This window comes from Pelodiscus sinensis, chromosome 21 (assembly GCF_049634645.1).
Source record: "Pelodiscus sinensis isolate JC-2024 chromosome 21, ASM4963464v1, whole genome shotgun sequence".
Taxonomy (NCBI): Eukaryota; Metazoa; Chordata; order Testudines; family Trionychidae; genus Pelodiscus; species Pelodiscus sinensis.
The window spans coordinates 6,013,454-6,026,542 of record NC_134731.1 but is presented as its reverse complement, the minus strand read 5'-3'; the positions used below and the strand labels follow the sequence as shown (position 1 = coordinate 6,026,542).

At 44.5% G+C, this 13,089-nt stretch overlaps 1 protein-coding gene across 1 annotated transcript in view; it reads right to left on the bottom strand.

Annotated features, from left to right (window-relative positions):
* MED13 (mediator complex subunit 13) overlaps positions 1-13,089 on the bottom strand; it is a 93,204-nt gene that overhangs the window by 45,038 nt on the left and 35,077 nt on the right. The window contains exons 4-6 of the mRNA XM_006138645.4: positions 5,286-5,431; positions 2,974-3,171; positions 231-425 (exon numbers count right to left, since the gene is read on the bottom strand). Coding sequence (XP_006138707.1) covers positions 231-425; positions 2,974-3,171; positions 5,286-5,431 — 539 coding nt within the window. The remainder of the gene's footprint in view (positions 1-230; positions 426-2,973; positions 3,172-5,285; positions 5,432-13,089) is intronic.

Genomic DNA, 13,089 nt, shown 5'->3' with positions numbered 1-13,089 from the left:
AATACCATTCCTGTACTAGTTTATTAAAAAGTCAAGCATTAAAGATAAAAATTGAGTATATTATAATTCAAAGAGTTTTAGATTACAGCAACAATTAAAGAACAATGTTCTGGAGGCTACAAATCAATTGCATAGATCACTCCGAATATTATCTAAATATTCGGACACTTTATTTTAAGCAGAAACCTCAGGACAGTTTTCTTTTTGAGAAAAAGAATATTGACTTATACCTGTCTGAACTTCCTCTGGGGATGTAGGTGGAGTCAAAGTTACAGAAGACATGACAGGATCTCTTGTGGAAGCAGGCACTTGGTGGACACCCAAGCAAGCAGTTGCACAGTGAGAAACCCCCACAGTGCTAGGAGCAGGGACATCTGTCTGAGGAACTAGAACAAAGCACGCTGGGTAGACCATTCGTACACCAGCTGAAAGAGAAGTATATAGTTATTAATATAGTCAACTCAGTCACTGAGTACCAGTTACGTGACCAATAGGAAACACTCTCTCTAGGGGCTAGTTTAAAAAAAAAAAAGTCACACTGCAATATTATCTGTTGCTTTATAAATTATGAGCATTAAAACAAGCCAGAAAACAAGAGAACTCGAGGCCAATTATGCCTTTCACAGTTTCATAAATAATGACTGAACAGCAGTCATTTTGAGAGACGTGGTCTTGTTTAATTATGTTAATGCATTACAAGTGCTGCAGTACCAGTGACAGTTCTTATTCAGAGGTATTCTGATCAAGTCGAAAACCATTTTTTCTATACAGGTGTTCCAACATATTATTATGCCACAGGTCACTGCGATGAGTTTCAATACCATAACAAGCTCACCTTTTTTGCAACTGTCCTCCTGTCCACTGCTATTCTATTCTAAATGTTTTACTTACTTGTCACTCATGCAATACAGTATACCCTACTTATTCAGTTTCTCCAGTAAAGCAGCTTCTTCCTTCAACAGTAAAGCTCCTCAATTAATTCATAATATGTATTGCGGCCACTTCACTCTTCAAATAGAAATTTCTTCATTTTTATCCCTTTCACCCCCATGTATGTGCTTTTTTGCTACTATTAACAAAACAGTTAACTACTGCAGTAAAATTAAGGCAGTTCTAATAATTTAGCCTTGCAAATAAGTCACATAACTCCTGGGGACAGGAATCATCTCTCTTCTATTTGTACATGACCTTGGACAAAGGAAGCCCTGGCCTCCAAGTTCTACCTCAATTACACATACATAATGGAAAACTAGGGGAAAAAATAATTCTTAGGATTCTAAGACCCATGAAAAGAAACCTTTTCCCAAAAATTGATCTTTACAACAAAAACAAAAAAACCCACTTAGGAGATTTAGAAAAAGGGAGATCATGCATATGCTACTTTTCCCTGCACCTTCAATTAAAATGATATTAAATGTTCTTTTAATGTAGATTACAAATTGAAGCACTCAAATGTTAGGCCATGCTAGATTTACTGTTGCGTGTGCAACTGTAATTCATCCCCCTTGCATGTCCAGCCTGCAAACAAATGAGGCTGCAGTCCTGTGGAAAAAGACAGTATGCCATCGTCTAATTAAAGATCATAATGCACACGTTGACAAATTAAGCTTCCATGGCTCACTATGTGTCTAGATTTTTTTCAAAGAACTGAAAGCACAAATATTCTAATACGTAAAACATTCCCATCATGCATCATTATCAGGGTTTAAACCCTGAGCCTTCACACTGCACCACTTAAGGGAGAGTGTTACCAGCTAATGCATGTATCTTTCCAAAAGCTCTTTGCCCACAGGGCTCTGCTGGGTTCAAGAGGTTTGGGGTCAGAATTTAGTTTTGGGAAGGTCAGGGAGGTCACAGTGGACATGTCTCATTTGCTCTCTAGTGTCCTGGCCCTCATTTTAAAGCTTCTAGAACAGCTGAGGCCAACCCAGGGCTCATGAGCCTCGTGTCCGCTCTTCTCCCCTTCCCCCCCCGGGCACGACTCGCAAAGCTGCCCCTGCACCCCTGAAAACAGCCCCTGCCTCCCTGTGCTCACCGGGGTAGGGGAGCCATGCGGTGCAGCCATTAAAAATGGTATCTTCAAGATGGAGTCGGCCAGTGGGAGCCTGATGTGGCCAAAAAGCCTTGAAACATGTTTGTTAAAGGGGCAGGCCTTTTTTTTCCCCTCCTCGACAACATCCCTCCATCCGCACCCCCACCACAGCTTTTTGCACTATATTCACAACTATTTTCTTTGCCCGTAATGGGTTGACCACCCCTGTTCTAGAAGCTATGGCAGTGAAAAAAAAACAACAACCCATCAAGATGTAACCAAAGTATAACCAACACAGCAAGATCTGCCCATGTTTGCAAAAAACCTGAAACAATAGCTCGAGTAAGTGAAATGCCCCATTGCCTGACTGGGTGTAAGTTAACTGTCAACACTGTTACTTCAAATATCAACATGGTTAATTATTCCAGTGCTCAAGTCACAGAAGAAAAAAGTATACTATGAAAATCAACACAATAACCACTCATTTTGCATAGGCCTTGAACACCCCATAGTGAGACTGAAGGGAAAATAAAACTAACATGATTTTTCTGAAGGAGCCTTAGTATTTCCTCCCAAATTTCTGAAAGCTGTTACATCCTTTGTAGAGCAGATTTCAGGACAGACACTGTCCACTGCCCTTTAAAAGTTCTAGCTACAAAAATGTTCTATCGGATCCAAAGTAAGCTTTCCTTCTTACCAGCAGCGGGTAATAATCAAGAAGGATGTGCCACTTATGAAATCATTTTGGCTAGTACAGCAAAATAAAAGCAGCTAAACTAGTCTTCCAAACAATGTGCAATATACAGCAAAGAATAAAAGTCAGACAGCCAGGAATCTCTTACATTCAAAAAAGATTTTCAAGATCACTGTTCATGTTTAAAAATTAGCCTCCTTGGCTGGACTACTTCAGTAAAGATGTGACATACACTAAGATTACATACCGACAAGGACTTCCACAGCAGCCAGAGAGTCATCTTCCCAATCCATCTCTTCTTGTTTTTCCTCAGAACCCTCCTTCAGGTTAGATGTGATAGGATAGAATTGTTTCCATTCACCAATCAGCTTTTTTGTAGAGGAATCTGAGAGCTTGAATGACTGTCCTGTGAGTGTGCCATTTAATCCAAAAGGACTTAGGATAACTAGATATACAAATAAATAATTTTAGGGTACACATGGAGAATGATTTGCACCACCTCCATGACTCAGAGTTTAGCCAACATCTATTATCAAATAATTCATTTTAATGACTGGTTACACTTCAACTCACTCCAGTACAGTATAACAAAAATTCCTACAATGACATTTCAGAACAAGAATTTATTATACCTCATTAAAATGTTTATGTTCCAAAGAAGATGAGTTATGCAACAATTCATGTTCCATAACAGCAGTTAGAAATTAATCCACCTGAACATCTGTGACAGAAAATTGTGTCATGGATAGAAATGGGTATGCAGCTGTCTATGCACACGAAAAAGCAAAGCTCTGCAGGTAAATATGAATTTGTGTCATCTAAGGATCTGGTGTAGCTTTCTTGCTGGCAGTGTTAACTTGCTGTTCAATGGCCTAGATGTAGTCATCTTCCCCACTGTTTGTTGCAATTAAATTATAATACCAATAAGTCAGACCTGCTACACACAAAGAAATGTGATAGTCTTGCCTATATTAGGAAAGTTACCTGTTATCAATGGACATCAGCAACAGTGAAGTTAAGACTTGCTCAGAAATAGTTTAATTGCAAACAGACAAGTACAAACCCCCACTCAGCTCCATTTCTGGATCAAATATACGACAAATATAGGCTAATGTGTTCCCATGTAGGATAATTAGCTGTAATAGATAGTATGGGATCCCATACTCTAACGGTGTCAAACTTATAGCACACTCTGGGTATTCACATCTCCATATCAAATGCTGTGAATGAGCCATTTCCATTTCCACCCTGACTTGATTAAGCCTCATTAACTCAAACAACCTTTTTATATATACAACCCTGCTTCTAACTTCACTCCAATTCATCTGATGAAGCTAGTTTTACCCACCAAAGCTAATGTCCTAATAAAGCCCATTGTCTCTAAATTGCCACAGGACGCCTAGTTGATATAGTACACTGACCAGATCCAGCCCCCAAGCTCTCTCTTCCCATCTTCAAAAGGGCCCACCTGTGTCTACAGAATGATCTGGAACTGGAAAGGAATCACATAGGCAAAGCGGCACAGATTAGAGCTTCATCTTCCCTTCCCTGTTCACTTTCCAATCCTATTGTTATGCAACATCTTTTTGAAATGGCCCAACACAGCTACAAAGTTTTATGCTATTCCATGTGTGATGTTTTATGCAAGTTGTAATTACTTAACTTTACATAGGACCATAAACTTCATGATATACCTGATGCATGACATTTAGGTTGGGTTGTAGGAATGCAGATGGGGATCTCAAAATGTATAAGTGACACAGGAAACATGCAATTGAAAAGCAGCCCTGTCACTGCTGCCAGAAGTCACCACGTAGACCAAGAAAGGGCTTCTTTTTTAAATGTTTTGGCCCGTCACTACCAAATCTGCAGAACTGGGCTCCTGCTCTTCCACACCACAGGCCTAATATTCGTGCTGCTGATCTTGATCCCCCTGGTGCCTAGCTTAGAGAATAGCTGATTCTTTACATCCCCTCCCTCAAAGTAGCAAAAGCAATGAAGTCCCCAAGACGACAAATGTTTGTTTCAGGGATAGGAAGGAGACAGGTAGAGAGAAAATCCCCAAATAAAAGGAATTCTGAAGAGTAGAGGGGAGCAACACGGGAGAGGAAAAGTTACAACAAGATTGGGGTGCCAGATCTAGAGAAGAAGTAGTTAATGGAAGCTTTATAGGTTTACTTTCAAACAAGGTCTTTAAATGCAATATCTAAAAGCATCATTAGGTAAGGATTCTGCAATGGGACAAAACTAGAAAGTTAGCTGTCTGACCACACCACAATGATTTTGACACCTTTGCTCTAATCAAATTTACACTTAGGAAGACAGCCTTCCTTAATAGTTAGGAAAAGGAGGATGACTTAGCTATTTCTGATCAGCTTTAACAAAGTTAAAGTTTAAGTTATGACAGAATCAGTGGCCAAAATTGATTCACACAAATCCATAAATATACTTTTCATTGCTGCTCCCTCTTCCCCCCCAATTGGCATCAACATTTTTCAGATCAGTGGATGAAGGACTGCTCAACAACAAAAGTATTAATAGTAAGTCACAGAAACCTACCTTGAAAAGGGCTGTTAGATTGCTGGGCAAGGGTAAGGTGTTCTTCACTAAGGAGATACACAGGTTGGTGCTGGTTGATTTCTACGCTGGTACAAACATTGCTGTCCCCATGCAAGAAAAAGGTGAAAGAGCAGGACAAGTGCTCACTGGAAAAAGAGAAAGACGGGTAAACAAATACAGAGTATATTTACACTGAAGTATTAAGGAGACTGCTAAAGATTTTAAATTGATTGTTTTGTCAACACTGATTTATCTTCACTGACTAATCAAGATGGGGGGGAGCTCTCTGTTAAGGATTCAGCATTCTTTCAGTGAATGAAGTTGCAACAGAGTTCATGCTAAACATGTTCTTAAACATCCAGAAGGTCAAACATAAAGGGAAGATCATGTTCTTGATATCTCTTTACTGGTAAAAGAAAGCAACACAAAAAAAAAAAAAAAAAAAAAAAAAAAAAAAAAGCATGTGATCTTTGAACGTCAGTTAAAAAATGCTCAAAATTTAAACACACATCCTTTGAAGATCACCTTTAAAAATTGTAAAAAACTTTATATTCAAAGTTCAAAGGAAACAGGAAAAATTATACTCATTTGATTGAGCGCTACTAACAATTAGGGAAAAAATATTTTGAAATAATTCAGAACCTCAAATTTCTCTTGTAAATATCACTACATAGTGCTCTTAAAATGCAGGGCTTATGTATAATATTTAACTGAATAACACGTTAACTTCACTTCAAAGTTTTTACACTTAAATCAGTGGGAGTGAGTCAAGCTGAAAATGTTCAAGTTTCATTTGTATTTTATAAAGCAAATGAGGAAGGGCCTACCAATGAAAAGTATAAATCAAAATTCCTAGTGATTAAAAGAATGGATTCAAAACAAATCTCCCAGTTTGACACATTGTGTCTACCCTACATCTTCAAAGCAAGCTCAAAGTGTTAACAAAGGTTCTCTATAGATTAATTTACACTATTAAATTCTGAAAAGAGGAGATAAAATATTCAAATGCCTAATCTATTATTTGAGTTATATTGATGATTTATAGTGTTAATACAGTGAATTAAAAAGAAAAATCTTCACTCAGCAACGAAACAGAAGCTCTTCACCCACACAGATAAGGCCTCAGAAGCTGTCTCAATTTTTACTGTTTTGTTTCTTTAAGATGTCGTTTAAGATTTGTCTCTTTTGATCATGATTTGTCTATATACAACTACTTGGTCACTTTTGAGTAGGATTGCTAATGAAAGTGCTGAGATGCTGGCATTTTTTGTTTAACTTAATTATAAAAGACACCAAAACCTACCATGTAAATTACTCTAGTTCAAAAATGTCTACCTTCCTAAAAATCATGAGAGAGTTATAGGAGAGAAAGCACTGCTGCAAAGTGGGGTGTATGTAAAATGCATTCACCTGATCTAATTCACTAGGAAAGAGACAACTCAAAGTCCCTATCCGCACACCATATGGAGAATATTTCCCCTTATCTCGGATCTTAAAGAATCTACAATATGATGGATTTAATTTTTTTAAAATTACTTAGGCAGGCCGGTTTGTGAGCCTTGTAAGTGCTAACTTAACTCAAATGCCTGAAAGAACTGAAAACAACCCAGTCACTTCAGATGCCAAAGTGCAAAACAGAACAATAATAAATTCAAAGAAATATACACTCTTAATTTGTAAAGGACATTTAAGTCCCTTTACGCTGTTCAAATCTCTATGGAGAAAGGAAGGAGGAACCCACCTCAAACAACTGTGAGCAGAGTGGGGGAGTGGAAGGGGGGAGAGGGGGAGAAAAAGGGATGTAAAGTTGATCCAAAAGGAAGGGAATATCAAGTGTCTGAGTCTTCATTCAAGAAAACACAAGCAAGAAAAAAAGTAATTCAAACTGGTGCATTACTGGAAATCCAAAGAGTTTTCTTTTCCATTTATTATACCAGAATTACAATAGTCTAAGGGAGGGGCATGAAACCTTTTTTGGGTCTGGGGATGTTAAATAGTGTTCAGGAAGCTAACTGAGTAGTCAATGGAATTTCCATCAACTACCCAATAAGGGGATTTGCTGTAGCTTGGCTTTCTTACTACATTTCAAAAGCAGAGCCACAGCAATCTGCGACAAGGTGCAAACTGGGCTCTTACTACATTTAAAATGCAGAACTGCAGCATCTAAGGCCCGACATGAGCCAGGGCGGCTCACACCATTTCCCCCGCTGCAACTCTGCCCCTCCTCCCCATTGGAGATAGTGCTATGGGGAACCAGCTTTAAAGCAGTTCCCCCCAGCACCAGCTCCTGCCTTGGCTTATCGGGTAGTTGACTAGCTGCTCATATCCCTATCGCTGGCCCACCAAAAAAAATAAAATAAGGCAGTCAGAGGCCGCACACAAGCAAGAAGCCAGAAAAAAAGCCACCTCATGGCCCCTATCTGAGAAGGAGAAAGACATTCCCCACATGCCCCTCACACACCAGAGCCAAGGGGGACCCAAACTCATAGATTTTGTGTGCTCCAGTCCCAAGATGGGATGACGGGGGGGTTGCATACCAGCGCAGTCTTCTCAAAGCTGGGGGGGGGGGGGGGGAGAAAGCTCTGAGTCTTGGGGGCCGGATGCAGGCAAGCTAGGGGCTGGGCATGAGGTTTCCCGCCCCCACTGTAAAGGAATGGGCCGGGTGTGTTTCCTCTCCTCACTTCATGATTTTCTTTCATGTGTTAGCCCTGCAGGAGGGAATAAAATGGAAGCAGTGTCTAGTTGAGAAATCAAGCACTGACGCACAGACAATTGGAACCTACATGGGAAAAAAAGAGGAAGATGTCCAGGCAGACCCACTAGAACAACGTCCCCACTACGCATCATTGCAGAAAACACTCCTTTTTCCACTTTATAAGTTGTAATTTTTAAGATGTTTCTCCCACAGAAGACACACAGAACAGCAGGAGATGCAGGCAAAGTTCTTTCAGAAGCAGAAAGACTCTTGAATTTTACCCCAAAGAGATTCAAATAGTTCCTACACTGGCTAGCTTCTAACAAACACAAAGAAGACTGCTAGTATTGAATTCATGGTTTGAGGAACCAACATATTGCATACAACCTCACCACTTTGAGATGCCATACAGACTGTAGATTCATAAGCCTCTAAGGTGGACTCCAAAACTCAAGACACACCCATTCCACTTGTACCAACATGGTGGACAAGGACTGAAGAAAAGAAACTTGTCACAAAATCTTGGGGAGAATCCACCACAGCAACACACTCCAAAAAACAAAAGTTTGGGTGGTATCAACATTTGTGCAAGGACTTTGGAATTAAGAAAACACTGAGGTATGTCTACACAGCAAAGTTATTTCAAAACAACAGCTGTTATTTCAAAATAACTTTATTAGCGTCTACACAGCCAAACCGCTATTTCAAAATTAATTCGAAATAGCGGAGCACTTTCAAATTTGGTAAACCTCATTCCACGAGGAATAATGCCAAATGAGAAATAGCTACAAGCAGTCCCCGACTTACGCGGATCCGACTTATGTCGGATCCGCAGTTATGAACGGGGCTCGCCCCGGAGGACACGGACTGCGGGACCTCGCGGTCCTGCCGCCCGTGTACTCCGGGGCTTTCTCCCGCGTCTCCCTGGTCTGCAGACCAGGAAGACGGGGAGCAAAGCCGCGGAGGGGCTCGGGCAGCGGGAAAGCCCAGGCACGCCTGGGCTGCCCCGCTACCCGAGCCCCCCCGGCGGCTTTGCAAAGCCTCGGGGAAGCCGGCAGCAGGACAGCCCAGACGTGCCTGGGCTGCCCCGCTGCCCGAGGCCCCTCCCCCCCCCCCCCCCCCCCGCGGCTTTGCAAAGTCTCGGGGGAAGCCGGCAGCGGGACAGCCCAGACGCCCCGCGGCTGTCCCGCTGCTGGCGTCCTCAGAGGTTTTGCTCCCTGTCTCCCTGGTCTGCTGGTCTCCAGCAGACCAGGGAGACTGGGAGCAAAGCCGCAGAGGACCCAGGCGGCGGGACCGCGGTGCGTCTCGGTCCGCCGCCCGCGTCTTCCTGGTCTGCTGGGGTGGGGGGGGGCGCGCAGCTAGTACACCCCCTTCCTCCCCCCAGCAGACTAGGCTTTTCTCCAGACGCCTGTGGCAGAGCAGCTGGGGCGCTACCGGTTGGTCCCGCAGCGCCGCTCTGGGCGCTACTGGAGCAACCCAGCAGTACCCCAGCTGCTCTGCCCCAGGCATCCCCAAGTCAGCTGCTGCTGAAACTGACCAGCGCTGACTACAGGAAGCCCTAGGCAGAGTTGCTCTGCCCCAGGCTTCCTGGAATCAGCTGCTGATCAGTTTCAGCAGCAGCTGACTTGGGGACGCTTGGGGTTCTTAAGTTGATTCTGTATGTAAGTCGGAACTGGCGGTCAGTTTCAGCAGCGGCTGAATCTGGACGCCAGTTCCGACTTACATACAGATTCAACTTAAGAACAAACCTACAGTCTCTATCTTGTACGTAACCCAGAGACTGCCTGTATTTCGAAATAAGTGCTGTGTAGACACTTATATTGAAATAGGGCCCTCCAGCCTTCCCAGGGTGCCCTGCTGGCCACTCCAGCCTCAACCAAGAACACTCCTTTCCCTCCCCGGAGCCTTTAAAGGGGTTGACTCTGGCCACAGTGCCTGTGCCAGCTCCAAGCCTGCCAGCCCAGAAGTCACTGCCCCTGACCCAGTGGCCCTAAAACATGAGCTCCCTAGGAGCAGTCTGCCAGGGCCCAGAGGAGGTGGGCACCTTCCTGGTCTAGGGTGGAGATCATGAACCTTGTTCAGGTTTGGGAGGGGGCGGGGGGATGCCCTCACTGTCCATGATCTCTGCACTAGACGGAGGAACGTAGCCGTCTATGGCAGGATAGCTGCCAGCCTGGCCACTAAAGGCCGCATGCAAACTCAGGAGCAGGTCTGCATGAAAATCAAGTTGGTTCGGCGAGACCCTCCCCCCAACCCTGAGCCTCGCCTTCCCCTTCTTTCCCTTGCTTCCCCCTGCCAGCTCCCTCCTCCCAGGTTTCCATCTCCCCTCTCCCGCCTTCTTTCCCTAGTCTCAGAGTTTCATTCCCCGCCTCCCCAGTTTTGTTATATAAAAGAGAGTTTGTGTTCATGAAAATACATGTATTTTATCTGACATAAGAAGGGGGGGCTAAAGGGGGTAGGTGGAAGGACGTGAGGGAGGAATGAGGCACAAGCCCCCAGTGGGGCAGACCAGGAAGGCTCTTTGTGCTCCCCAGGGTGGAAGCTCTCCCGCAGGGCCTCCTGGATACTGACAGCCCCCTGATGGACCTCCCGGATGGCAGCCTGCAGAAAGTGCAGCCAGGCTTGCAGCAACGTGTCCACGAGAAGCACCAGTGTGCCATGGGGCAGCTCCGGCTCCATGTTGCAGAGTGCTGTGGTGTCCTCAGTGAGAGGGGGAGGGATAGCTCAGTGGTTTGAGCATTGGCCTGCTAAACCCAGGGTTGTGAGCTCAATCCTTGCTGAGGCCATTTAGGGATTTGGGGCAAAAATTTGTCAGGGATGGTACGTGGTCCTGCTGTGAAGGCAGGGGACTGGACTCAATGACCTTTCAAGGTCCCTTCCAGTTCTAGGAGATAGGCATCTCCATTAATTTTTATTTATTTTAGAAAATGCTTTGCTGTCCCTCATCAAGGTAGGCAGGCAAGCAGGGAAAGCTGGGAACTGGCTGTCCGGGGGGGAGGGAGGGAGGTCCCTTTAAGCACAGGCCTCAGATAGCCTCAGGCAGCAGCCACACAAAGTAACTCCTGACCTGATGCCCTGCCGGACCTGGTTCCAGCCGGCCTTAAATGCGATTCAGCATCCACTCAGTGTGCATGTGCTATTTCAAAATGCATTAGTGTGTGTAGACACGTTATTTCAAAATAACTTTCAAAATGAGATATTTCGAAATAACGCTGTAGTGTAGACATACCCTGAGCTATCAGCAGGAGTCTGAACAGGACATATTCAGAATCTGAGTCTAAGACCAAGCTCCAGAAACACAAGTGAACGATCATCAATCGGTAAATGACTATTTAGCACAACTGCTTACAGCAATGCAGCTCTAGCCCCAATATGACTCTGGAATTTGTTACCACAAGCATCCCATAAAAGAGACTTGAATTGATTAAAACAAAACAAAAAAAAAAAACACACACAACAAAAACAAAAGTTTGGCATTTTCATGATGAGCTGGACCACTGTGAAGGAGTCATGTGAGTATCAGCTAGTACTAACTCAGGATACTGGAATCTCATCAACTGTCTCCTCGGGTACAGATTACACTTAAAAGAAAAGTGAAATGCCATAATGAAAGGTGCTTAGGAATATTTTTAAAACATATTGTTTAACACTTTAAAATCCCAGTAGACAGAGCAAGTTGTATTTTAACCCATGTTAGCTAGTCATTGTAAATCCTCCTGGGGAAAGTGTGGGGAGGGAGGACTACGGAGGTGTTAAAGTGTGTTATCTATATGTTTTAACAATGCACCTTTTATCCAAGTTGCGGAGAGGCCCTTCATAAACCAGAATAAAGGAAAGGGGGACCAAGCCACAAGAAAGATTGCATTTGTTCTCTGACACACCGTTTGAAGCAGGAAGAAAAGGCAAAAGCCCCCCCCCCCCTCCCCAAAAGGAAGCAGACATTGATGCTGGGTGGGTGACATCCCTTTCACAGATTCACTGCTGATAGCAGCAGCAGCCGCCATATTACCTGAGGGGGGAAGAAAATTTGTGTTGCTTCAAGTAACTCACAATACAGCTGATGGTAGCCTCAAGACTGGACAAGCCTTGTTTTTACCATGTTACTCATACTGGAAAAGCAAGAAAGTTGAAACATTTCCAGGATAACACTGTAGTAATATTGGGTAGCGCAACAAAACATGATTAAAAAGAAAAAAATAGTTAGTTTCAACAGCTGAAGAGTGTGGCTCAGTGAAAGAGCTACGTAAGGGAGAACAGCACAACTATTTCACTTCTGCAGTTACATATTGAACATTTCACTGAAGAGAATACTCTACAGGCAGTCCCCGAGTTACGCAGATCCGACTTATGTCACGAACGGGACCCGTCTCCCTGGTCTCCAGCAGACCAGGGAGAGGAAGCAAGGCGGCGTCTGGGCTGTCTGCTGCCCGCGTGTTCCACAGCTTTGCTCCCCGTCCCCCTGGTCTGCAGACCAGGGAGACGGGGAGCAAAGCAGAGCAAAGCCGCGGAGCCCGAGGGCAGCAGGACAGCCACGGCGCGTCTGGGCTGTCCCGCTGCCCCCATGCTCCGCGGCTTTGCTCCGGACGCCTGTGGTACAGCAGCTGGGGCGCTGCCAGTTGGTCCCGTAGCGCTGCTTTGGGTGCTACTGGACCAACCCGGCAGCACCCCAGCTGCTCTGCCCCAGGCGTCCTGATTCAGCCACTGCTGATCAGTTTCAGCAGTGGCTGAATCAGGACGCCGAGGGCAGAGCAGCTTGGGTGCTGCTGGGTTGGTCCAGTGGCGGCGCTACTGGACCAACCCAGCAGCACCCCAGCTGCTCTGCCCCAGGCGTCCCCAAGTCAGCCGCTGCTGAAACTGACCAGTGGCTGACTACAGGAAGCCCCTGCCCCGGGCTTCCTGGAATCAGCCGCTGATCAGTTTCAGCAGCAGCTGACTTGGGGATGCCTGGGGTTCTTAAGTTCAATCTGTATGTAAGTCAGAACTGGCGTCCAGATTCAGCCGCTGTTGAAACTGATCAGTTTCAGCAGCGGCTCAATCTGGACGCCAGTTCCGACTTACATACAGATTGAACTTAAGAACAAACCTACAGTCCCTATCTTGTACGTAACC